The sequence below is a fragment of the Scylla paramamosain genome, chromosome 37 (assembly GCF_035594125.1).
Source record: "Scylla paramamosain isolate STU-SP2022 chromosome 37, ASM3559412v1, whole genome shotgun sequence".
Taxonomy (NCBI): Eukaryota; Metazoa; Arthropoda; class Malacostraca; order Decapoda; family Portunidae; genus Scylla; species Scylla paramamosain.
This window is the reverse complement of record NC_087187.1, coordinates 3417501-3440000: the sequence shown is the minus strand read 5'-3', so window position 1 is coordinate 3440000 and position 22500 is coordinate 3417501. Positions and strand designations below refer to the sequence as shown.

Below are 22500 nucleotides of genomic sequence, written 5' to 3'. Positions count from 1 at the left end.
ATCTTGCAAGAGTGAAGCATTTACACCGAAGCAGCCTGCAGATCTTACAAGGGTGAAATATGATTCTGAAACAGTGAACCACGAAAACACGCAATGCATTTCTTTTTTATTTCCTTTCCTTTTTAAGTTTCACCGTCTCGGGGTCTGTTAACCTCATTGACCATTAAGTTTGTTTACGTGTGTAGGAGGTTGGGCAGAAAGACGAAATTAGCAAAAGAAGTTAAAAAGAGGAAAAGGAAAGGATAAAGCGCAAATTTTCATACTTTCCTCTAAAAATTGTAAAAAAAAAAATAAGGAGGAAATTTTTCGTAAAGTGCTTTGAAATTTATTATCTCTAAGTGTGAGAAAAAAAGGAAAAGAAACAAAGAGGGAGAAAGAAAGAAAAAAAGAAAAGAAAGGAAGAAAAAGGCAGTTCCTTGACGTGTTTCAAAATGAGTGACATCAAGTGAGTACGGTTTGACTTATTAGTTTATTTATTTTATTTAAAGTTTTGATTGTTTTTTTCCTCATTATCATTATTATTATTATTATTATTATTATTATTATTATTATTATTATTATGTGTGTTAGGACTCGTTTATTTATTTGTTGGTTGATTTTTTTTTTTCAGCGCCCACGCCAACCTTGTTTAGTTAGAGAGTGATGAAAGCAAACAATTGATGTCCTTGTAAACCGACATTCAGCGCACTGTAAACAAGGAAGAGAGAGAGAGAGAGAGAGAGAGAGAGAGAGAGAGAGAGAGAGAGAGAGAGAGAGAGAGAGAGAGAGCATGACTTATGATGCTTGGAGGTGTGATTATAAAAGGGAAGTGAAGTGAGTGACCGATGTTGTGAAAAAATCGGCGCAGGCGAAAAAAAATCGTCCCGGGAGCAATTTTATCACAGGCAATCGTGAAAAAAATCGTCCCGCTGACAAAAAATTGCCCCACACCACAATTGTTCATGTAATGTTGACCAATGTAATACGATATATATATATGTGTGTGTGTGTGTGTGTGTGTGTGTGTGTGTGTGTGTATGTATGAACAAGTGTGAATGATGTAGGTACATGTAATCATTTACACTTGTTCACACACACACACACACACACACACACACACACACACACACACACACACACACACACACACACACACACACACACACATTCTTCAATTATTTGCTTATCATCTTACTCACTTGTCTATTTATCCCTCCCTCTCCGTCTACTTCCATGTTTACTCACTTATTTATCTACTTATCTCTCCCTCTTTCTGTATACTTGTCCCATTACTCATTTATTTGTTCATTTATCTCTTCCCCGCTTTCTCTCTCCCTTCAGGCCGCCTCGAGTGATGGCGTGCAGGCTGCGGGCGGTGGTGTGGGGCCTGGCGGGTCTCTGTGTGCTCACCTGCCTCGCCTCCGTCAGGTGGTTCTCCGACCCCTCCCCTTCCCCTAATGTGGAGAGGGTGCCACTCATGCCCACGCCCGCTGGTGAGTGTTGTGTCGCGTTTGTTTTATGTGTAGGAGTGTAGTAGTAGTAGTAGTAGTAGTAGTAGTAGTAGTAGTAGTAGTTATTGTTGTTGTTGTTGTTGTTGTTGTAGCAGCAGTTGTATTTATTTCGATATTTCTCTTTTGTATCATTATTATCATTCTCCAGCCTTTTTCGTCGTCGTCGTCGTCGTCGTCGTCGTCGTTGTTGTTGTTGTTGTTGTTGTTGTTGTTGTTGTTGTTTATCATCATTCTTTCTTTCTCTTTCTTTCTTTTCCTTCCTTTTCCTTCCTTCCTTCCTTCCTTCCTTCCTTCCTTCCTTTTCCTTCCTTCCTTCCTTCCTTCCTTCATCCTCCTCCTCCTCCTCCTCCTCCTCCTCCTCCTCCTCCTCCTCCTCCTCCTCCTCCTCCTCCTCCTCCTCCTCCAGTACCACCACCACCGCCACTCATCCTTATCAATTTTCAGTTCCTGCATCTCTCCACGATCCTTCCCAACAACAACTCTTCCATTAGTCACCACACGCACTCCACTACATGAATTGCCTTCCTAAGCATCCCCAGCTGCCAACAAGCTCTTCATCCCCCTCCGTCAGGCACTGCGGATTATCTTCAGCCGCCGGGAGTGGCCAAGGAGATGAGGTGGCGGCGGGAGGCGGTGCAGGCGGCGTGCGCGGGGACAAGGGGCGAATCTTTAAGTGACGCCGCTGCCAGACTCTCCTACGACCCCAAGACGCTCATTAATCTCCTCGTGGACGACAAGAATCGGGTGCTATATTGTTACGTGCCTAAGGTAAGATGGTGTGAGTACCCCCCCTTTTTTCTCTCTCTCTCTCTCTCTTTCTCTCTCTCTCTCTCTCTTCAGGAAATGGAGGTTCCTTATTTCATCTATTTTCTTTCTTTCCTATAAAATTTGCTTCCGGTTTTTCCTTCTCTAACGCCATAAGGTATTTATTTCCGACCTGTTTCCTGTACGGCTTATACCGGAGCGGGTGGAGGGTGGGGAGGCCTTCTGTCTTGCTTTCCTTTTCTTCTTCTATCACGGTTGTTCTAGGTCGGGTGAGGACTGCAAGATCTGTTGTGGCCTGTTTCTATGTAACACACACACACACACACACACACACACACACACACACACACACACACACACACACACACACACACACACACACACACTCTCTCTCTCTCTCTCTCTCTCTCTCTCTCTCTCTCTCTCTCTCTCTCTCTCTGAATGGTAAGTTAATAATGTCTTTTTTCGTGGTTTTTTTTTTTTTTTTTTCGTTTTTCTTTCTTTTCGCGTTATCTATTTTCTCGTTTCCTCCTCCACCTCCTCCTTCTTCTTTTCTTCTTAATGTTTTTTTTTTTTTTTTTTTTCACTCCGTTGTCATTTTTCCTTGAACGCTGGATACCGGCGCAGGTCAAGACCGGTCCGCGCCGGTTGGTCGCTCGAGAAAACCAGTCTTCTCTGTCCCCTAGCCACTAAGGTCTGTGCACGGGCCATACGAGCGAATAGCCTCTTAATGCTGGTACTTACATTGGTGTTTTCTGCGCTGGTTTCAATGTAATGTTCTTGTTCAGATTTCTTAAGTGTGTGCTTTCCTTTCTTTTTTTCTTTTTCTCTTTAGGTGTGTGTTTTCTTTCTTTTTCTCCATTTTTTAAGCTAATTTCCCCTTTAAGTGTGCGCTTTCTTTCTTTTTTTTTCCTTCCTTTCTGTTATCAAGCTAGTTTCCCTTGTCAAGGTGGGTTTACTAGTTTGAGGGTTTCAATTTAGTGTTCTAGTTTAAGCTTCTTATGTGTGTTTTCCTTCGTTTTCTTTTCTTTTTAAGCTAATTTCCCCTTTCAAGATAATTACGTGATGTTGGTACAAATATTGGTCTCCGAATACGTACGTGTTGCTGTGTCACATTTATATCACACCTCTATCTTTTTCTTGCAGTTCTGTTACACAAGTTAGGCATGCACGTCGCGGCGCTCTTCACTATTCTGGCCGTAACCGCGTCGCTTCGCCCTGAACCTTTTGACACACTAATGAGAGACTTCATTCCCCTAAGAATGAACAATAAGGTTTAGGATTGAGCCACGTGTGTCAGAAACGTGCAAGGTTAGCAGAGGGAATCGAATAGAATAGGAAGAGAGAGAGAAAGAGAAGAAACAAAGGATAAGATCATTTAGATTATCTACGGGGATTGAATAGAGTAGTAGTAGTAGTAGTAGTAGTAGTAGTAGTAGAGAGAGAGAGAGAGAGAGAGAGAATAAAAGGATAGAACCCCTTACGTAATCTGAAGAGATCGAGTAGTGTTGGGAAGGGAGAAGAGAGAGAGAGAAGGAATAAAGGATTGGACGTCTTGCCAGAACAGATTATCTGATTGAATAGAGAGAGTTATATGAATAAATAAAATGTTTGTGTGTGTGTGTGTGTGTGTGTGTGTGTGTTTTTGTGTGTGTGTTTTTTTTAAATCTCTCTCTCTCTCTCTCACGTTTCATCACTATTTTGTCCATCTCATAAATGCAAGAGTCAACCAGTACCTTCACTTTTTCATCCCTTTCACTGGTAAACTCATTAACTCAGCCTGTTTCTGTTTCTCCTCTTCCTACAACCTAAACTGTTTTGAAAGAGGATCATCAAGACATCTGCAGCTCTACACTGGCCAACTTAAGTCTTCTGAAACAGCGAGTTGAGAGCCTTTTTTCTTTTTTTTCAAGCCTTTTCCCTCATGGTTAATCTCCTTCACGCATAGATGAATTAACAAATAAATAGTAATGGTAATAATAGTTTTCTTACTTTCTCAGGTTGCGTGTACAAACTGGAAGCGAGTGATGTTGATTCTGAGTGGTGCCTCCAATCAGACAGACCCAAAGCTTATCCCAGCAGACAGTGTGCATCGAAAGCACGTGTTTATCAAGCTAAGTGATTTGAAGGTGGGTGATGCAAGAGAGAGAGAGAGAGAGAGAGAGAGAGAGAGAGAGAGAGAGAGAGAGAGAGAGAGAGAGGTCTGTATTCTGAAACATTTTGGTGTATGTATTTTCTTTCTTTTTAGATTAAACAGAAAGATAAAAAAAAAATGTCATTGGAAAGCTACATTGGATACGATTCCCTCACATTTCACCAAGACTGAAAACATAAAAAAAAAAAAAAAAGTTTCAATACCATTCCATTTTACTTTAGATTTTCCTCTGAGATTAAACATGGAAAGATCAGAAATTACCCAGGTTTTTTGAGAGCTACATTTAACACCACTCCCTCTGTCAACTCCTGCAGCCTAGTCAAATCCAGCACCGTCTCCTCACCTACACCAAGTTCCTGTTTGTGCGTCACCCGGTCGAGCGCGTCATCTCTGCCTTCAGGAACAAGTTTGAGATGAACTACACCTCCTCTGCCTACTTCAAGAAGCGGTTCGGCGTCAAGATCATGAAGAAGTATCGCAAGGGAGTGTCGCCGGAAAGCATCCCGAGCAGTGGCAATGGGGTTCACTTCCCAGAGTTTGTGTCTTACTTGATTGACACCAAGAAGGAGCAGTTTAATGAGCACTGGGCCCTTGTGTCCTCCCTGTGCAACCCCTGTGATGTGAAGTGAGTCTGTGTATCTCTGTGTGTGTGTGTGTGTGTGTGTAAAGTAAGTTTGAAGTGATGTGTGTGTGTGCATGTGTGAAGTAAGGCTGAAGTATGTGTGTGTGTGTGTACCTAGATGCTGTGTACCGTACGTATATTGAGTCAAGCTCGTGTTGTCCCATCTTCATCATTTACTTTTTATCTCTTCATCAGTATTTATCCCCCCTCATGTCTTCCTACACACACTGTCTCCAAGTCCTCTTCCCACCAGTTTCTTTCCAACTATCTCCAACCATGATGCTCCTCTTAGCATATGCCCTTCGTCCCTCCTAACATTCCTACACTACTTAAAAGATTAATTTACTAACACCACTGTCTTCCCTTTTTGAGTACCTATATGATCACCCTCCTCTTAACATTCCCATTTCACTAAAAAGACTAGTTTACTGATAACTCACCACCACAATCCGTACTGTCTGAGTATATGGCCTTCCTCCTCCTGACGTTCTCTTGTTCCATACCTCTCCTGATCTTCCACACGTAGTTCACTAGTTGTAGTAGTAAACAGAGAAATGTACCCTTGTTACAGGCCAATAGATTTCCTTGTATCTGTTCTTCCCACGTATTCTTTCACGTATTCACAACACTATAAAGATGACTTCTCTAACACCTCTGCATTTCACAGGTACGACTACATTGGGAAGTATGAAACACTGGCTGATGATTCCAAATACATTCTGGAGCAGATCGGAGCGCCCCCATCTCTGCACTTCCCCGAGGTGGTGCCGTCCAAGACCAGTGCCGTGGTGGAGAGTTACTTCAACTCCCTCACTGCACAGCAACAGAGTGACCTGGTTAAGATTTACCAGGACGACTTCCAAATATTTGACTACCACTTCAGGAACTTTATTTAAGGTGCAGTGAAAATGAGCATTGTTTTGTGTGCGTGTGTGTTGAAGTGCCCCTATATGTGATGAGTGATTACCATGTGTGTGATAAGCTTGTTTATTGTTTGTTTCTCAGTCTTTGTGTTTTTCAAGTTGAAGAGTTACCAAGGTAATGAAACACATGGAGAGTAATGACTTGGCCCTGCGTTGTAATGGGGGCACCACAACTCAAGCGGTGAAAAGCTGGAACCAAACACTTTTTTTAGGCAGATGTGGGTAAAAAAAAAACATACAGGTGTGGTGAGGAGTCAAGTAACATTCTACGCTCACTTTCCCTGTGTCTGATGTGCTCCCCTCAAAAAAAACCAGGCATCCTTAATAGGGTGTAGAGGAAGTTATTGGGGGTTTTGAAAGACATTTTTTGTTTTTAGTGACTGTCCAATAAGCACTCTGCATTTTTAGCAGGGTGTCTTGTAAGCACTCTGCATTTTTAACAGGGTGTCTGTCTGTGTATTTTTAACAGGATGTCTGATAAGCACTCTGCATTTTTAACAGGGTGTCTGGTAAGGACTCTGTATTTTAACAGGGTGTCTGGTAAGCACTCTGCATTTTAACAGGGTGTCTGGTAAGCAGTGCATTTTTAACAGGCTGTAGTGGATGTTCTTGGGGGTTTTCAAGGATGTTTTCATGATTCTAGTGATAGTTTATTAAGGATTCTGATCTGATAATCTCTTCAGAAAACCAGAGAATTTATAGATTGCCAGATCAGAGGAATTAGGGAAGACATAACAGATCAGAGGAATTAGAAAAACAGAGGAATAAGACACAATAAATCAAAGGAATTACAAAAGACAACAGAGGAATAAGAAAAACACAATAAATCAGAGGAATTAGGAAAGACAACAGAGGAATATGAAAGACACAACAAATCAAAGGAATTGGGAAAACAGAAGGATAAGAAAGACAACAAATCAGAGGAATTTGGAAAGACAACAGAGGAAGAAGAAAGACACAATAAATCAGATGAATTAAGGAAAGACAACAGAGGAAGAAGAAAGACACAATAAATCAAAGGAATTGGGAAAGACAACAGAAGAATTAGGAAAGACATGACAGATAAGAGGAATTAGGAAAGACAACAGATCAGAGGAAATAAGGATGAAGAGAGACGCTAAATAAAGTGGAAGTGAGTGCTGAATATTACTCAGCTTTTCCCCATGACTGTACCAGGCAGACTCAGCAATGGGATATGCTTGCTGGGGTTGCATTGCTAGCTTGGTGCTCCTGTGGTCATTGCCATGCCAAGTGTCCGCCTCAAGACAGGACGGTGATGGCTGGTGTAGCTTCCTGGGACAAGTGGCCTCATATATTGATAAACTATGCAGGACTGTTGTTCCTCACCCTATTTTTCTAGGGCAGAATGTGAATAAGATGCAAAACAAACATGTAATTTTTGCTTTTGTGTTTTTTCTTTAACCTTGGCTAAGTTTGTGGTGAAGATTATAAACTATTCTCTATATATACTCAGATCACCTCGTAAGATTTTTTGTTATGAATATCATGCTGTGAAGTTATGTAGTTTAAGATCTTTACTCACACCTTTACATGGAAGGAGGCAAAGAAAAAGACAGCAACATAACATCACATCTCTCATCACCTCAGCACCTTGGGCCGTATTCAGGAATGCTTCACTCTCTCACCATCACTATTTTCAAAAGCCACAGAGGTGATTAGCTGGTTCTTGAGATTGTTTCTTGTGATAATAATGTAGAAGTCTTGTTAATCTGTTAGTAGAAACACAAAAAACAACCTTAAAAACCCATGTAACTTCAACAAGAGCCTTTTGAAAGTAGTGGAAGTGTGGCACAGAAGCTTTTCAGAATATCTCCCCTTGGCAGACAACACCACAAGGACACAGGGGGCAAAGGAACAACAGTGAGTGCGGTCAAGGCGTTCTTTTATTATTCCAATATAGAAAACCTGGACCAGGCTCAAGACGGCCCGCCAGAAGCAAGAACAGCAAGCGGACCAGGCGTAGGTGAGATGCCTCGCTGTTAGGCTTAACCTTACTTGCAAAGGAATCCAGCTTTGTGACCCTAGGCTAAGCAAGTGCTGTGTGCGTGAGGGTTAGCAATTCCACCCTCTCACAAATGATTCACCCAACACAAGGGATACAATAGCATTTTTCTTCATAATCCTGGTTTATGTGAAGATTTCATTCTGTGCATCCTGCCTCATACAAACCATCCAGCATTTCTTTGTAATTCTTGTATATGCAAAGATTTCATTCTCTGCTTACCTCATACAGATCATTCAACACTTCTTCATAGTCTTTATAGATGAGAAGATTTTGTCCTCTACCTTTTCCGTCATACATACACGTCGACAATTCTTTCACATCACAGAATGTGTTAAGATTTCATTCTTTACTTGCGGCATACAAATCATTCAACAGATAACATGGTAAGTTTCTCCATGGTGTCTTTTTCAATAACAGATGAGGACACCCATTCCTTTCTTCAGCAAACACCTTTCTCTCTCTCTGGTGTGAAGATTAACAAACTTATACTCTCCGAGCAAACCTGATTCTTCCAACGTAAGACCAACACAAGACCTCCGTCATCCACACCACACATCCTGCCAACAAGAGGCAGTATGATAAATTGACTTCTTTGGAGGCTATAGTTGATCTGCCTGGCCCATACCATATCAGTGAGTCTCCTGGAGGTGCCGTCCAGTGATGAGGCCAAGCAGCACCCACCACGGGGCAGCAGCAGCACCACCACAGCAGTGACGAGTTTGTGACACGTGACAGCTTCAATGAAAGGTTACTCTGGGCTGGAAATGGAAGCCCTCTGTAAAGCTGGCGGCACACACACACACATACACACAAGCACATACACATGCACATATGACACAGCACTGAGACATCCAAAAATAGACAGCTCATTTCATGTCAATGTGGAAATGTGATGCTTCAACGGGACCCAACACTGCATGGCAATGAATCTGACCACGTCCACATCGATTATTTTAGTTTGGAAACAACAATTCATTAATGAACAAATGAAAGCAATAATGAAGATACAAGTTCATCCTTTCGTTTAATGTGTCTTCTAGCCAACGCCCTATCCATTACCATATTTGCACCTACATTTATTGTCTAGTCTTTTTTTGTATGATACCTGATTTGGGTTTACTTAGTTCTAGTTCATTTCTTACTATTTGCATTTTGTGTACTTTTTGGACATATAACTTTAAGCATCAATATGACAGATTGGATTTTTTTTAATTAGTAATTCTTAAAATTACTGCTTTGTGGTCAAGGAAACAGTTTTGATAGTGAAAACTTTTGAACTGCATTACACAGCATGTCTGAGAAATGACAGCATGCAGCCTTGTCCAGGGACAGCAATTTTTACTACAGCTGAAAAATGTTCTCTGTGTGAGTGGAAAGAAAATAAAAAATTGAGTTTAAGAAAAAGATGCAGTATCCGATCTCATCATTGTACAGTTAAACAGAATCACATCCACATCAGTACAGTGTGTTCCTCCCACTACCACCAGGCGCTTCCACACACACACACACACACACACACACCACCGCCGCCACTGAGGTCATCACTCTTTTGACTTTAATGTACGTACTGTATAAGTAACATGACACTTCACAACACCACAGTTTACAGTATTCATGAGCACACAGTTATCACAGTCGGGTCTCATAATATATAGGGCTTGTTTGGGGGGTGATGAGGCCCCTCGCTTAATCATAGTTATTAGCGGCAGCGTGACGGGGGTGACTCCTGCCAGGACGTCACCGCTAGCCAACAGTAACAGAAAACGTGACGCAAGCCAACTACATTACTATTTACAATGAAGGATAACAACATGGGAGGGGTTACTCTTTTTTTAAATAACAGCCGAATTTATGTTTGTAACGTTGCATCTGATAGCGAAGTTATGAAGAAAACAGCATCTGGGGAGGTAACCTGGGCTATCGACAACCTTAAGCTTCTCTCCTCATAGAAAAAAAAAAAAAAAAAAACATTAATCAGTATCGTAGAATCTAGCCTTCACCAATAACTTCCCATTCCTTCCCTCTCTGCTTGGCTACGGCCACGTAAGGAATATTCAACCGTGCAGTAACAAACATCACATCAACAACAAGCACCCAACGGTCGGAGGTGTGTTAAGAAGTGTACGTACGTTGAGGCAAATCCATGGATGAGAGTGGACGTGGATGGCGACGAGCTGAATAGAAATTTGAGATCACCTGACCTTGGTATGACTACTCACCACTACGAGAATCTAAAATGGAAGCGGTGCAGCCCCTCCTGTCTTACACGGGCGAGGCACTAGGGGGCCCTGGGGGTGAATGTACTGGCTAGAGGCTGGTTTTACTGACCTCCATGTTATTTCGTTTCTAACTGTTACACACCGTCTCCCAACTGCCAAATATACTTTCCTAACCGCCACATAGTCTCCCACCTCCCACATACATTTCCCTAACTGCTACATAGTATCTCAACTGCCAAATACACTCTCCTAACTGCCATATTGTGTCCCAACGGCCACATTTCGACTCTTCTAACTGGCACATACAGTCTCTTAATGAGGTACCGCGGTTTTACTTTGAAATATCTTTTTTTTTTTTTATTAATCCCGAAATTTTTTTGCACTTTCAAACCACTCTCCTATTTAAATTGCGTGCAGTTAACCAGACTAGTGAGAGTCTATGCTCAGAGTCAATCCAAGAATGGATTATTGGTGATATCTTAATGGAAACCGAGCGATGACCGTTAGGGATTGGTAAAATAGCGGAAAAGAAAAGGGAAGACAAGCAAAGAAAACCATGGAGGGAGGGACAGCCAGTCAGGGCGACGCCACGTCATGCTGTCCACAGGAAGAGCAGGAGGAAGAGACATGACGCCTCGACTTTCCGCAGTTCCACGCTCGCTTTCCGGTTCCTGCAGTTATCGAGGCAAGATCATACTGCTGTGCCCCCTGTCCTAACACCCACGTGGAACCACCACCCTGTGCTCACCAGCTCCTGCAGGACACAGTCACCGTAATGTAGCGTCGTCCTGATTTGCTGTCCCTCCCTCCATGGTTTTCTCTGACCTCGGAGGGTGGTATGGAAGTGAGAATATTTTCGGAAGTGAGAATATTTTTCAAATAAAAAACCACGGTACAATGACAACAGTTTCCCATCTGCCACAGACTCCTCGGCACAATCTCTTTGATCCTAACGACTGAAACAGATGAGTACTTCCATACAACCTGGTATCCGACACTGAGAGGTTAGTAGAATCAGTTTCAGCCCTGTACTGTTATTTCCAGCAAGCCATGCAGCACTTTTCCATTCCCCCGTGGCCCCAACATACACTACCTCCGCTCCTGTAAGTCCTATCCACTGCCCTCCTTCTCCCCCTTCTGCTTCCTATCCACTACCAGCTGGTCTACTGGCTTTCTCTCCGTGTGATATGTAAGCTTATGTTAACTACCTACCTACCTAAGTCAAGAAGGAAGTGAGACTGGCAACAGGCGGATAGACTGATATGCATAGATCTTTTACGTTGAGAAATGCACTCTTCGCTTCATTTTCCTTGCATGGATTTGATGAAGACGTCAACATCTTCATCGAGTTATCCACAGCGAGTGTGCATGTTCATGAATCGTACTCACAGCCAATGATTAACGTAGTACTTTGTCATATAGTAATACCATCTTTTACAACAATACTCGGCAGACGTAACGGTGTCCAATAAGATTACAGAGAAAGATATCGACATGATCATCGCCTCAGTGCACAGTCTGTCACACGTTAACTCTACATTGATATTTGCTACGCCTGCCAGCGGCCTCCACCAGCAGGCAAAGCTTGAGCGAGCCCCGTGCTGGACAGGCTAATCTGCATCACTAAAATACAAGTCTCTGGCAACTCTCGACTACCAAGCGACTTGTGTGGATGGACCGACTCTGATGGTCCCCACAGCCGCCTTCCAGTGTCTAGGTTATTCTACTTATTGCTCATTGCTGAGGTCTATGTTGCTTTGAGTATGAAGTGCGCCTAGTGCTCCTCGCTAAGTGTCCTATATACTCGCCTGGCGCTTCAGGGCGAGGCTGTGGACGCTCTCCGCCTCAGAATGGAGAATAAAAGCTTCCGTCCAAACACAACACGACTGAAGAAAATTACGTTCTATAAACGTGCATATTGGCATGACTATTGTATCATTTATGGTCTACCTGAGAATTTTGCATCTTGCTGCAATCCCAACCTAAGCATGTCTTCAAAACAATGCTTGGAACGCGAAAAGAAACTCAAAGAAATACGAAAACTTAGCGCCGCTCCACTGACAGCAGCCAGCACCACGCCGATCCGCCAGATACTCACGGCTCGTACTGAAACAATGTGAAATCTGGCTCGTACAACTCATACAGCTTTCTGCTCATGTCCGGGGTGAGGGACGCCAGGTATTCATCCACGAGGGAGGCTGTCCGCGAGTTAACGATCGGAGGAAAGTGGAGGTCGGGCCGCGCGCCGATCTTCCTTAGAATAAACTCCGCGTCCTCCTCCAGAGTCTCATACTTACCAATATTATCGTATCTGATGGTGCACGGGTGGCAGAGATCGAAGTATGGCGCCCAGTGCTCGTTCAGACTCTGCAGGCCGCCCGTGTAGCTCCTCTCGATCAAGTAATACACGAACTCGGCAAAGGTCAGCCCCTTGTCAGCCTTGGAGATGTTCCTGAATGCGCCCACTCCTCGCCGCACCTTGAGAATGGTCGCCCCGAACCTGCGCCTGAAGTCTGTGGCGGAGGAGGAGTTGCTGGCCAGCTTGTTCCTGAAGGCGGAGACGAGGCGCTCCATGGGGTGGCGCACGAAGAGGAACTTGGTGTAGGTGCGGAGCTTGTAACTCAGCACCGAGGTCTGGAGAGGAGAGAGGGATAAGGACGGAGGGTGAGTGCCATGTGTCAAGTCTGAGGTCATAAGAGGGAAAGAAAAGAAAATGAAAAAATTGTGTAAGTCAATAATTTATGCTTGAGGGTGACTGAAGTAAGTTAAGAAATGGGCATTGGGAAATAGAAATGGTGGTATTTGTGAAAATTATAACACAATAACAAAAGGGAAAAAAGTAAACAAAGAAATTACATGAAGAGAGAGAGAGAGAGAGAGAGAGAGAGAGAGAGAGAGAGAGAGAGAGAGAGAGAGAGAGAGAGAGAGAGAGAGAGAGAGAGAGTCTACATATACCACAAAAAAAAAACCAGTAAACTAAATACTGAAGAAGTAAAATAAAAAAAAGAAGATTCATTAGTCTTCATTTCCTGTCACAAATAAACAAATAGAACAATTATTATTTACATCAAACAGCGGTACACGGCGCAGCAACGGTGGGCGGAGTAGCGGCAGCCGGTCAGTGTTTTGGTAGTGTGTGACGTGCTGGCGTTCCTAATATTTGACATTTTTCTCCCTACTCGGTACGTTTCTCATATGTTTTGTTTGTTTCTTACAGAGCAGCTTATCACTGTTATCTGGGGCATGGAATTAGATATGGATAGGAGGAAATAGTTAAGATAATGACGAAAATGTTATATCTTCTCTCAGACTTCCCCCACCATGTTTTGTTGACATTTATAGGCAATACTTATCATTTTATTAATACATTACTGTATTAACTATTGCTGCTTGTATATATTAATAGCAACACAAAGATACCCGCAGAATTAAAGGTTCATTGAGGAATTCAGGATTTGTCTCTCTCTCTCTCTCTCTCTCTCTCTCTCTCTCTCTCTCTCTCTCTCTCTCTCTCTCTCTCTCTCTCTCTCTCTCTCTCTGCCTAAGCTACTGTATGCTGTATAATGTAGTCGCCGTGCAATCAATACAAGGCTTACTACATTAAGGACACAATACATACTTTTTACCGAAGCTCTGGACATTGCAATCCGATTCAATTCAATTCAAACGAGAGAGAGAGAGAGAGAGAGAGAGAGAGAGAGAGAGAGAGAGAGAGAGAGAGAGAGAGAGAGAGAGTCAGTCAGTCAGTCAGTACTCGATACCAAATTCTAGTTCATCCCATCCATACATCACGCACATAAGCAATTCGTTACCATCCACTTCCCACCAGCAGACCTTCATACACCTCCATTGATTATCGTACGCGAGTGAAAGAAAAAGGGACGAGGAAAACGAGCGTGTGGGTTCACCTTGTACTTTGCGGAGGAGAGGCGGGTGAGCGCTCCCTCCTCGTGCGGAATGTGGGAGCTGATGTGGAGTGGGTCTGTCTCGTTGGTACGCCCGGAAAGGATCATCATAAGCCGCTTCCAGTTCGTGCACGCCACCTGGGAGATGAGTTAGGTTAGGTTAGGTTAGTTAGGTTTTGGTGTCGTAATGCTTGCTAGAATGTGGTGAGGGAAAGGGAAGTTGTGTGTGTGTGTGTGTGTGTGTGTGCGTGTGTGTGTGTGTGTGTGTGTGTGTGTGGATGGATGGGTGTGTGTGGTAGGAGTGAATAAATTAGAGTATTGGATTGGTGGGTTCAAGGATACGTATAATGGAGAGAGAGAGAGAGAGAGAGAGAGAGAGAGAGAGAGAGAGAGAGAGAGAGAGAGAGAGAGAGAGAGAGAGAGAGAGAGAAACAGAAAAACAGACAGACAGACGGTGAGACAAAAACACAGACAGACAAACATTCTTACACACACACACACACACACACACACACACACACACACACACACACACACACATCTCAAAAAAAAAAATAATAATAATAACGAAACACCAAAGAACAAAACAAAACTATAAACTCAGTCCTTTATAAAACACACCACTACACGAACAGACAAGACGAACAAAGATAAACAAACAAGTAAATAAAAACAAAAAAGAATAATACCTTAGGAACATAGCAATAGATAGCGCGGTGCCGGTCATCCACGAGCAAATTGTAGAGGTACTTTCGAAACAACAGGAGCTTCGAAAACGGCTTGACTCGAGCGCCGCGGACCTGAAGGCAAGCTAGCCGAAGTGCCGCCAGCCTGGTCTTCTGAACCTCCGCCCAACCTGCCCACCACGGATCGTCAGGCAGGTCATACGAGGTGATGCTGATGCCTGAGGGATCATTCTCGTGGTTGTAACAGGAAGGGCACGAGCCTACGTCAGTCCATGAACCTGCAGGGGAGGAGGAAATGAGGTGAGAAAATGATGGAAAGAGAAGATGGACGGATGGAGAAGAGGATGGAAGGAAAGGAGAAGAAGACTTTGTTTTTTCCTTCACTGGGGAAAAAAGAAGTTTATTTGGTAGTTGTAGTGTGTTTGTGTATGTGTGTGTGTGTGTGTGTGTGTGTGTGTGTGTTGTTAGCCGCTTCATGACTGGGAAGGAAGTGTTTTTTCGATAATCGTTCCCTTGTTGTTCTGCTGTGTGTTGGTTTTATTTATTGTTATTTCTCGTTATTATTACTGGCCTGAAACGAAAGAAAAAGTTTGCTATTCAGTTCGGTATTTTTTTTTTTTCTCTGTATCTGTTCATTTGTTCATTTTTAATTCATCACTACCATCTCAAAATCTACTGACAACCACCACCACCACCACCACCACCACCACTACAGTTACAGTAATGGCAAACCCTCACCGTTATCATCACCACCATCATCACCATCACCGCCTGCACCTCTTTCACCACCACCGTCACCATCACCTAAAAAAAAAGCCTTATAAAACCACAAGCTCAGCCACCACCACCACCACCACCATCACCGTTATCGTAGTTGCTATCATTACCTTTAACACTATCATCATCACCACCACCACCACCACCAGCAGCGCCACTCAGCACCTGGCGTTCGTCCAGACACCCTCCTCCTCCTCTTCCTCTTCCTCCTCCTGGTATTCCTTTCCCAGACTCAACACAACGCCGACCCCCTTTCCCTCCTCCTCTTCCTCTTCCTCTTCCTCCTCCTCCTCCCCCCCCCCCAGAGGCAGGAAATGTAGTCACCACACTCCGCGGCTTTTTAGTTCCATCGTGTTCACCAATATTTTTTTTTTTTCCGCACTGGTTCTGAAAATTGCTGTATATTTTTTGCTGTGTTATGGAGAAATCCCATTCTTTCTCTTCTGTTTGTTTGTTTGTTTGTTTGTTTGTTTGTTTTTGGCCTTATTTTGTTCTTTTATACGTTCATTTTTTTTATTCATTGGTTCTTTTTTTTTACGTTTTATTTATTTATTCAATTTTGTTTAGCTTTTTTTTCATTCATGGGCTTATATTCTCTCTCTCTCTCTCTCTCTCTCTCTCTCTCTCTCTCTCTCTCTCTCTCTCTCTCTCTCTCTCTCTCTCTCTCTCTCTCTTTCTCTGGATCGTCTGTTTTTTTGCACTGCGTCTTTTTTCTTAACATTATTTTTGTCGCGTGTTTTTCTCATACAAACTGGAGTGCGTGTTTTTTAAGACGAAGGATTTACATTTCTTCTCTCTATTTTTAGCCTGTATTGTGTGTATTTCCTCGCAATCACGAACATGTATTTTTTTTTAAAGGAATCGCGAATGTTTTGAAGGAATTACGAATATACATTTTTAAAGGAATCAGGAACTTGTATTTTTTAAAGGAATCATGAATGTTTTGAAGGAATTACGAATATACATTTTTAAAGGAATCAGGAACTTGTATTTTTAAAGGAATCACGAATAAAAAGGAATATATTTTTAAAGGAATGACTAAGCTATATTTTAAAAGGAATGCGTAGTTTTAAAGGAATCAGGAATATATGATTTTAAAGAATATATCTCAAAGGAATCACTAAGCTATATTTTTAAAAGGAATGCGTAGTTTTAAATTAATCAGGAATATATATATGTTTTTAAAGGAAAATATTTAAGTCACTAAGATACTTTTAAAGGAATCGCTATACTTTATAAAAAAAAGACTGTATATTTTAAAAGAAACCACGATTATATATATAAAAAAATATATAAACGAAGCAGTTCCCATTTTTTTTCTCTCGTTCTCTTTTCTTTTTTTTTTTTTTTCCCTTCTGGGTAACAATAAATCTCCCGCTCATTTTTTCCCCTCGTCCCTAATCGGCCGCCACAAATCACGAGGAAACGATTGGCTCCGATGTCTTTTTTCCATAAGAATGACATTAGTGGCTCCTTTTTATGGACGCGCGTTAGGCCCCGAAGCCAACCCGCACCCCTGCCCCGCCGCCACACACACACACACACACACACGCGGGAAAGGCGGACGTATTTTTTCAAACGTTCTGGCGCCTTCTCTCTCAGCTACTTCTAACAGGAACTTATTGCGGGTTTTTAAGGGTGTTTTCGTGGTCCTAGTGAGTGGTTAGCAGGTTCTGTTGAGAGTTGTAGCGGTTTTTAAGGGTTTTTTCGTGGTTTTAGTGAGTGTTTGGCATTTAGCTGGTTTTACTGGGAGTTATTGGGTTTTTCAGAGGTGTTTTCATGATTGTAGTGATAATCTAACAGGTTCTATGTTGTAAAAGTTATTGGGATTCTCAAGGGTGTCTTCGTGATTGTAGTGATGGATTTGTTTAACAGGCAGTGAAAAAAAAAATCATTGGGGTTTACAGGGTATTCTTTCATGATTCTGCGAGTGACAGTTTAATAGGCTCTAGTGAATAACTTCCACTGAGACCTCTTCATCCATCACTGGAATTATGAAAACACCTTTTAAAAAATTATCTCCCACTGTGTACAGCCAGTTGAACTATTACTGCACTGAATCACCGGAAGACTTGAAAATCCCAAAAACTTTCACTAGAGTTTGTTGAACTATCAGTAGAATCATGAAAACACCCTTGAAAACCCCAATAACTTTCACCAGAGCCTGTTAAACTTCCACAAGAATCACGAAAGCATTCTTGAAAACCCCAGTAACCTCCAGTAGACCCTGTTAAAAATTGAGATAGGACCTGAAGTGCCGAAAATACCCGACACACAAGGACTGGGCTGATTATAGAAGAGATATGACTCATTCAAAGACCACAAAGGCCCATGTTATCACTGAAAATGGCAACAAACTTAGTATCTGTAGCAGTAAAGAAGAGTCAGAGGGGAGAACAGAAGAAGTGGTCATCATATCTTCCTCAACGACTAACAATCAAAATAGAAGCATAGTTAAAGAGAGAGAGAGGAAAATGAAGGCAGTGTTTGTGTTACCTTCCTCACCAACACGTTATCAAGCAAATTACTAACAAGTAAAACCGTTAGAGAGAAAAACAGAGACATTAATTATCTTTCCTTCCTCATAGACAGTTATCAACCAAAATAAAAGCAATCAGTTGAAGAGAGAGAGAGGAAAAGAGAGGCAGTGACTGTGTTATCTTCACCGACACATTACCAAGGGAAACAATCACAGGAAAACAGAGGCGATGGTTGTCTTACCTTCCTCAGAGACACGCGGCCCCGCAGACTGCACCAACAGGAGGTAGCAGGCGATGGAGGGTAGAGCCAGAGCCACCAATACGGCTCGAACTGACACTTCCCGAACCATGCCCAACGCAGCCCACCCGTCCTTACTCCTCGTCCTCCTCCTCCACCTCCTCCACCTCCTCCTCCACTTGGCACTGTCCTTATTTCCTCTTCCCGCTTCTTCCTCCTTTCGTTTCCTCTCTCCTATTCCTCTTTCGATCAGCGGGCAGGTGGAGGAGTGAGGGACGGAGGAACAAGGAGAGGTGTTATGGGTGACGGGAGGCGGGAGGGAGAGGAGGGAGAGGCGGCGGAAGGGAGGAAATTAATGGAGAGCCGGGAAGGGAAGCGCTGGAAAGGGTGACAGGGGAAGTGAGAGAGAATTACGGGAGGAATCAGGAAATGGGAGGGGAGGGAGAGGGAGGAAGGGAGTGAGAGTGAGAAGCTAAGGGAGAGTGGGAGAAAGGGAAGGGAATCTGAGAGGTGAAGGGAAAGAGGAGAAGTCTAAGAAGGTAAAGAGAGGGAATGGAATTGCGACTGGTGAGGGGAAGAAAGGGTTTAGGGGGAACTGGGGGGAAGAGAGAGAGAAAGAATAGTTTAAGAAGGTAAAGAGAAGGAAGGGGATTGTGAGAGGTGAGAGGAGTGGCTGAAGTGGCGAGGGAGTGACCTGACCAGCGGGAAGTCTCAGTGTCAGGTTAATACACGGGGTTACTCAAAATACGAGGCTATTTATGACACACGCGGCAGACGAGATTCAGCTGTAATTCTCCGTGTTCCTCTCTGACAAACTTTCGATACTCACGTTTTCTTTGAGACGGATTTTGAAATGCGTAGATTTTTCTTGGGTATTTTTCTCTACTTTTTTTTATTTCTTTTTTAAGTTCTACGTTTTCTTTTCTGTCTTTCTTCTGATAAATCTTTAAATTCACGTTTTCTTCCAAGATCGATTCTCCGACTTGGCTGGCTTGGCTTAACCGGCTTGGCTCAACTGGCTTGGCTTAACTGGCTCGGCTTAACTGGCTTGGCTTAGCCGGCTTGGCTTAACTGGCTTGGCTTAACCGGCTTGGCTCAACTAGTTTGGCTTAACCGGCTTGGCTTAACTGGCTTGGCTCAACTGGCTTGGCTTAACTGGCTTGGCTTAATTGGCTTGGCTCAAATGGCTTGGGTTAACCGGCTTGGCTCAAATGGCTTGGCTTAACTGGCTTGGCTTAACTGGCTTGGCTGGCTTGACTGGTTTGGCTGACTTGGCTTGGCTGACTTGGCTGGCTTAGTTGAGTTGGCTGAATTAATTGCCTTAACTAGTTTAACTGGCTTGACTTAGCTGGCTTGGCTGGCTTGGCTTGGCTTGGTTAGTTTGGCTGGCTTAACTAACTTGGCTAGCTTGACTGAAATAACTTCGCTGACTGGCTTAACTGACTTGGCTTGGCTAGGTTGGCTTGGTCTGGTAGTACAGGCTTGGCTTAACTGACGTGGCTTGGCGCGCTGACCTGACCACGGGCGACACACGGCAATAAAAGTGACCTTTCGTGAATAACTGAGCGAGGGCAAACTGGAGGAGTGGAAGTTTGGGACAGAGGTCTAGTAATACTTAAATTTTCATCGTATTGAGCGTCTGATATGTGTCTTTTAGTGCCTTTTGTGGCTTTTGAACGGCGCACGGAACCAGGGAAGCTAACAGGGGAGAGGGGAACAAGAAGACGCAAAGAGAATAATAATAATAAGTCAATGAAAGAGGGGGAACTTATAGAGGAGACGAGAATAAGAACCAGGATGAAAGCAAAACAAACAAGGGAAGATGATAATAAGTAAAAGAAAAAAAAAGTAATTGGCTGATGGACTATGATAAGCAACAATGCGGGAAAGAATATGAAAAGAAATATTAACAAATCGATGAACGAGGAAACAAAACAAAATAAGAAGAAAGAGTAGGAAAAAAGATTAGTCAGTGGAAAGAAGAGAGAAATAAGACAAATCGGTGGATAAGACGCAAAATTGAAATAAAGGGAATGAAAAGACAAGATGAAAAACAAGGAACCAAAACAGTAAATAAGAGAGGCAAGTAAATTATGGAGGAAGAGACGAGAAAGAAACAGAGAGGGAGAGAGAAAGAAAGAGAAAGAGAGATAAGGGAATGAGATTGATTAAAAAAAATGGAGTGAAGACAAGAGAGAGAAGAAAGAAGAAACGAAAAAAAAAACAGGTTAGGAAGATCAGGAAGGAGAGACAAGAAGAGAAACAAATAGAAGAAATTAAGCAAAGGACAATAGAAACGGAAAAAGAAAAAAGAGAGAGAGAGATAAGAGATTAGAAAAGAACAAAGAATAAGAATAAGAAGAGGAGAAAGGGATACAGAAAATGATACGAGGGAAGAGGAAGAAAGAGAGACAGAATAGAGAGGTATAAAAAAAGAGAACAGGAAGTGAGAGAGAAGAGAAAGGTGGAAAAAAATGAGAGAGAAAGAGAGAGAGAGAAGGAAAAGATAAATTAAAAGAGAGAGAGAATAAAGAAAAAAAGAAAACGAAAGAAACGAAAAGGAAAAAAGAAAAAAAAAGAATAAAAAAACTATCACTTAAACATTAATTTCTGAGGCTGTGTAGCGCAGAGGGGCAGGGGCGGGGGAGTCACAGCAATGAGGGCAAGGCATGGAGGCGCTGGGGGATGGGGGGCGGTCAGCCGAGATACGGATGGCCACCGTGGAGGAGCGGGATGGGGCCGGGAATGCGAGAGCGGCGAAGCATCACCACCAGAGTGCGCTGTGAGGCTTCCACCTTCCCTCTCTCTCTCTCTTTCTCTCTCTCTTTCTCTCTCTCTGGATCCCACGGTCAGCTGCACCTCGCCTCAACCCATCCTCCTCTTCTTCCTCCTCTTCTTCCTCCTCTTCCTCTCTTCCCTGCGGCGCCTTCCTTCCTCTTTTCCGTCTTTCTTCCTTCCGTCCTTCCGTTTTTTCTTCAGCCGAGGTCGAGGTCGCGGGCTTTTCAATTTAGTCTCCCCGCGTCTCTGTGAAAAGAAAACGGGAAATATATGTATACGAAATATATAAAAGCGCGCTGTTGTGATGCGATTCTGTTTTGTTGCGTTTCTTATTCTTATTATTATTTTTCGTCTGCGGAAGTCGTGACTCGTAGTGTGTGTGTGTGTGTGTGTGTGTGTGTGTGTACGATGTAAATGGTGCTGCGTGTACGATGTCAAAATAATGAATTAAGAATGACGCGAGACCTAAGTCCATATTCTGAAATCCTTTGTTTGGTTATAAGGGCTGTTTTTCAAAGGCCACGGAAATTAATAGTTACGTTTCCAAAGGTGTTTTTTTTTTCACTGACGGTACAGGATTATTGTTAAAGTATCACTAGAATCATTAAAGCATCCTTGAAAAGACCGATAACGTGCACTAGACCCTGTTAAAATCCAGAATCCTTTTGAAACCATCACTAGATTCATGAGAACACCCTTGAAAAAATAAATAAATAAATAAAATGAATAAAAAAAAATAAATAAATAAAAATAACATTCACTAGTCCTTACTAAAGATGCAGAATCATTATGCTATCACCAGAATCATGAAAACACTTGGACAACCACCATAACGTCCATGGACACCTTGTTAGAGATACGGAATCCTTATTAAACTATCACTGGAATCAATAAAATTCTCTTGAAAACGACAATACTTTCCATTATATCGCTGAATGTGCCAAATACTTCTTGACCCAATCACTAGAATAATAAAAAACACCCTTGAATACCACAAAAACACCCTTAAAATTCAAATAAACACTTAAAAAAAACACGAAAACCTTAATACCATAAAAAAAAATACCTTTAAAAACCAGGAAAATAGCCTTGAAAACTCCCCCAGACACTACCACAAGAGCCTTTTGAAAGAAGTATAGACGAAAAAGGACGCTAAGGAGTTTGAGAACAGAGGGGCGGATGTTCCAGTGCCCTTAATCAATGTTACAGTGTTTTTCATCAGTGTACCAGTGTTCTTAATTAGTGTTCCAGTGTTCTTCATCAATGTTATGATTAATCAGATACAGGAAGTGAATGTGTGAGAGTTTAGCTGAAGTGACCGAACGAATAATTAATGAAGGGGAGGAGTGTTTGCCCTTTCTCTCTCTCTCTCTCTCTCTCTCTCTCTCTCTCTCTCTCTCTCTCTCTCTCTCTCTCTCTCTCTCTCTCTCTCTCTC

The 22500-nt window shown here is 42.7% G+C and overlaps 3 protein-coding genes and 1 long non-coding RNA gene across 7 annotated transcripts in view; 2 read left to right on the top strand and 2 right to left on the bottom strand.

The window, feature by feature from the left end:
• LOC135091376 (carbohydrate sulfotransferase 11-like) overlaps positions 1-7360 on the top strand; it is a 16416-nt gene extending 9056 nt beyond the window's left edge. The window contains exons 1-6 of one of the 2 annotated variants that reach the window (XM_063988977.1): positions 1-445; positions 1321-1472; positions 2062-2258; positions 4256-4384; positions 4725-5035; positions 5700-7360. The exon at positions 1-445 is cut by the window's left edge and continues 432 nt beyond it. In XM_063988977.1, coding sequence (XP_063845047.1) covers positions 432-445; positions 1321-1472; positions 2062-2258; positions 4256-4384; positions 4725-5035; positions 5700-5928 — 1032 coding nt within the window. In that variant the 5' untranslated portion in view covers positions 1-431 and the 3' untranslated portion in view covers positions 5929-7360. The remainder of the gene's footprint in view (positions 446-1320; positions 1473-2061; positions 2259-4255; positions 4385-4724; positions 5036-5699) is intronic. The other variant, XM_063988978.1, reaches the window with a different exon arrangement.
• A 481-nt stretch (positions 7361-7841) lies between these two features.
• On the bottom strand, positions 7842-20523 carry LOC135091375 (carbohydrate sulfotransferase 11-like). Of its 2 annotated transcripts, XM_063988976.1 has the most exons (5): positions 18290-20523; positions 14795-15069; positions 14109-14243; positions 12498-12834; positions 7842-8538 (listed from the first exon to the last, which is right to left on the bottom strand). In XM_063988976.1, the coding sequence occupies exons 1-5, from the start codon at positions 18396-18398 to the stop codon at positions 8465-8467; spliced, it is 930 nt and encodes a 309-aa protein (XP_063845046.1). In that variant the 5' UTR covers positions 18399-20523; the 3' UTR covers positions 7842-8464. The 2 variants fall into 2 exon arrangements, with proteins under 2 accessions (XP_063845046.1, XP_063845045.1); XM_063988975.1 differs by lacking the exon at positions 7842-8538 and having other exon boundaries at positions 12217-12834; positions 18290-20521.
• LOC135091377 (uncharacterized) overlaps positions 13194-22500 on the top strand; it is a 19306-nt gene continuing 9999 nt past the window's right edge. The window contains exon 1 of one of the 2 annotated variants that reach the window (XM_063988982.1): positions 13194-13382. The gene's annotated coding sequence lies outside the window, so the exon portion shown is untranslated. Of the gene's footprint in view, positions 13383-14951; positions 15092-22500 lie in introns of those variants that run through there. The other variant, XM_063988981.1, reaches the window with a different exon arrangement.
• Positions 20877-22500, bottom strand: part of LOC135091380 (uncharacterized) — a 4937-nt gene continuing 3313 nt past the window's right edge. Inside the window, exon 2 of the long non-coding RNA XR_010262484.1 lies at positions 20877-21310. This is a non-coding gene — a long non-coding RNA (uncharacterized LOC135091380). The remainder of the gene's footprint in view (positions 21311-22500) is intronic.

Bases quoted from the DNA above. Each gene is read 5' to 3' on its own strand.
- LOC135091375 (XM_063988975.1), bottom strand. From the start codon at position 18,398: ATGGTTCGGGAAGTGTCAGTTCGAGCCGTATTGGTGGCTCTGGCTCTA. The intron at 15,070-18,289 runs GTAAGACAACCA...CCTCCCCTGCAG, and splicing joins GCCGCGTGTCTCTGAGGAAG to GTTCATGGACTGACGTAGGC. The intron at 12,835-14,108 runs GTGAACCCACAC...TCTCCTCTCCAG, and splicing joins TCTCCTCCGCAAAGTACAAG to ACCTCGGTGCTGAGTTACAA.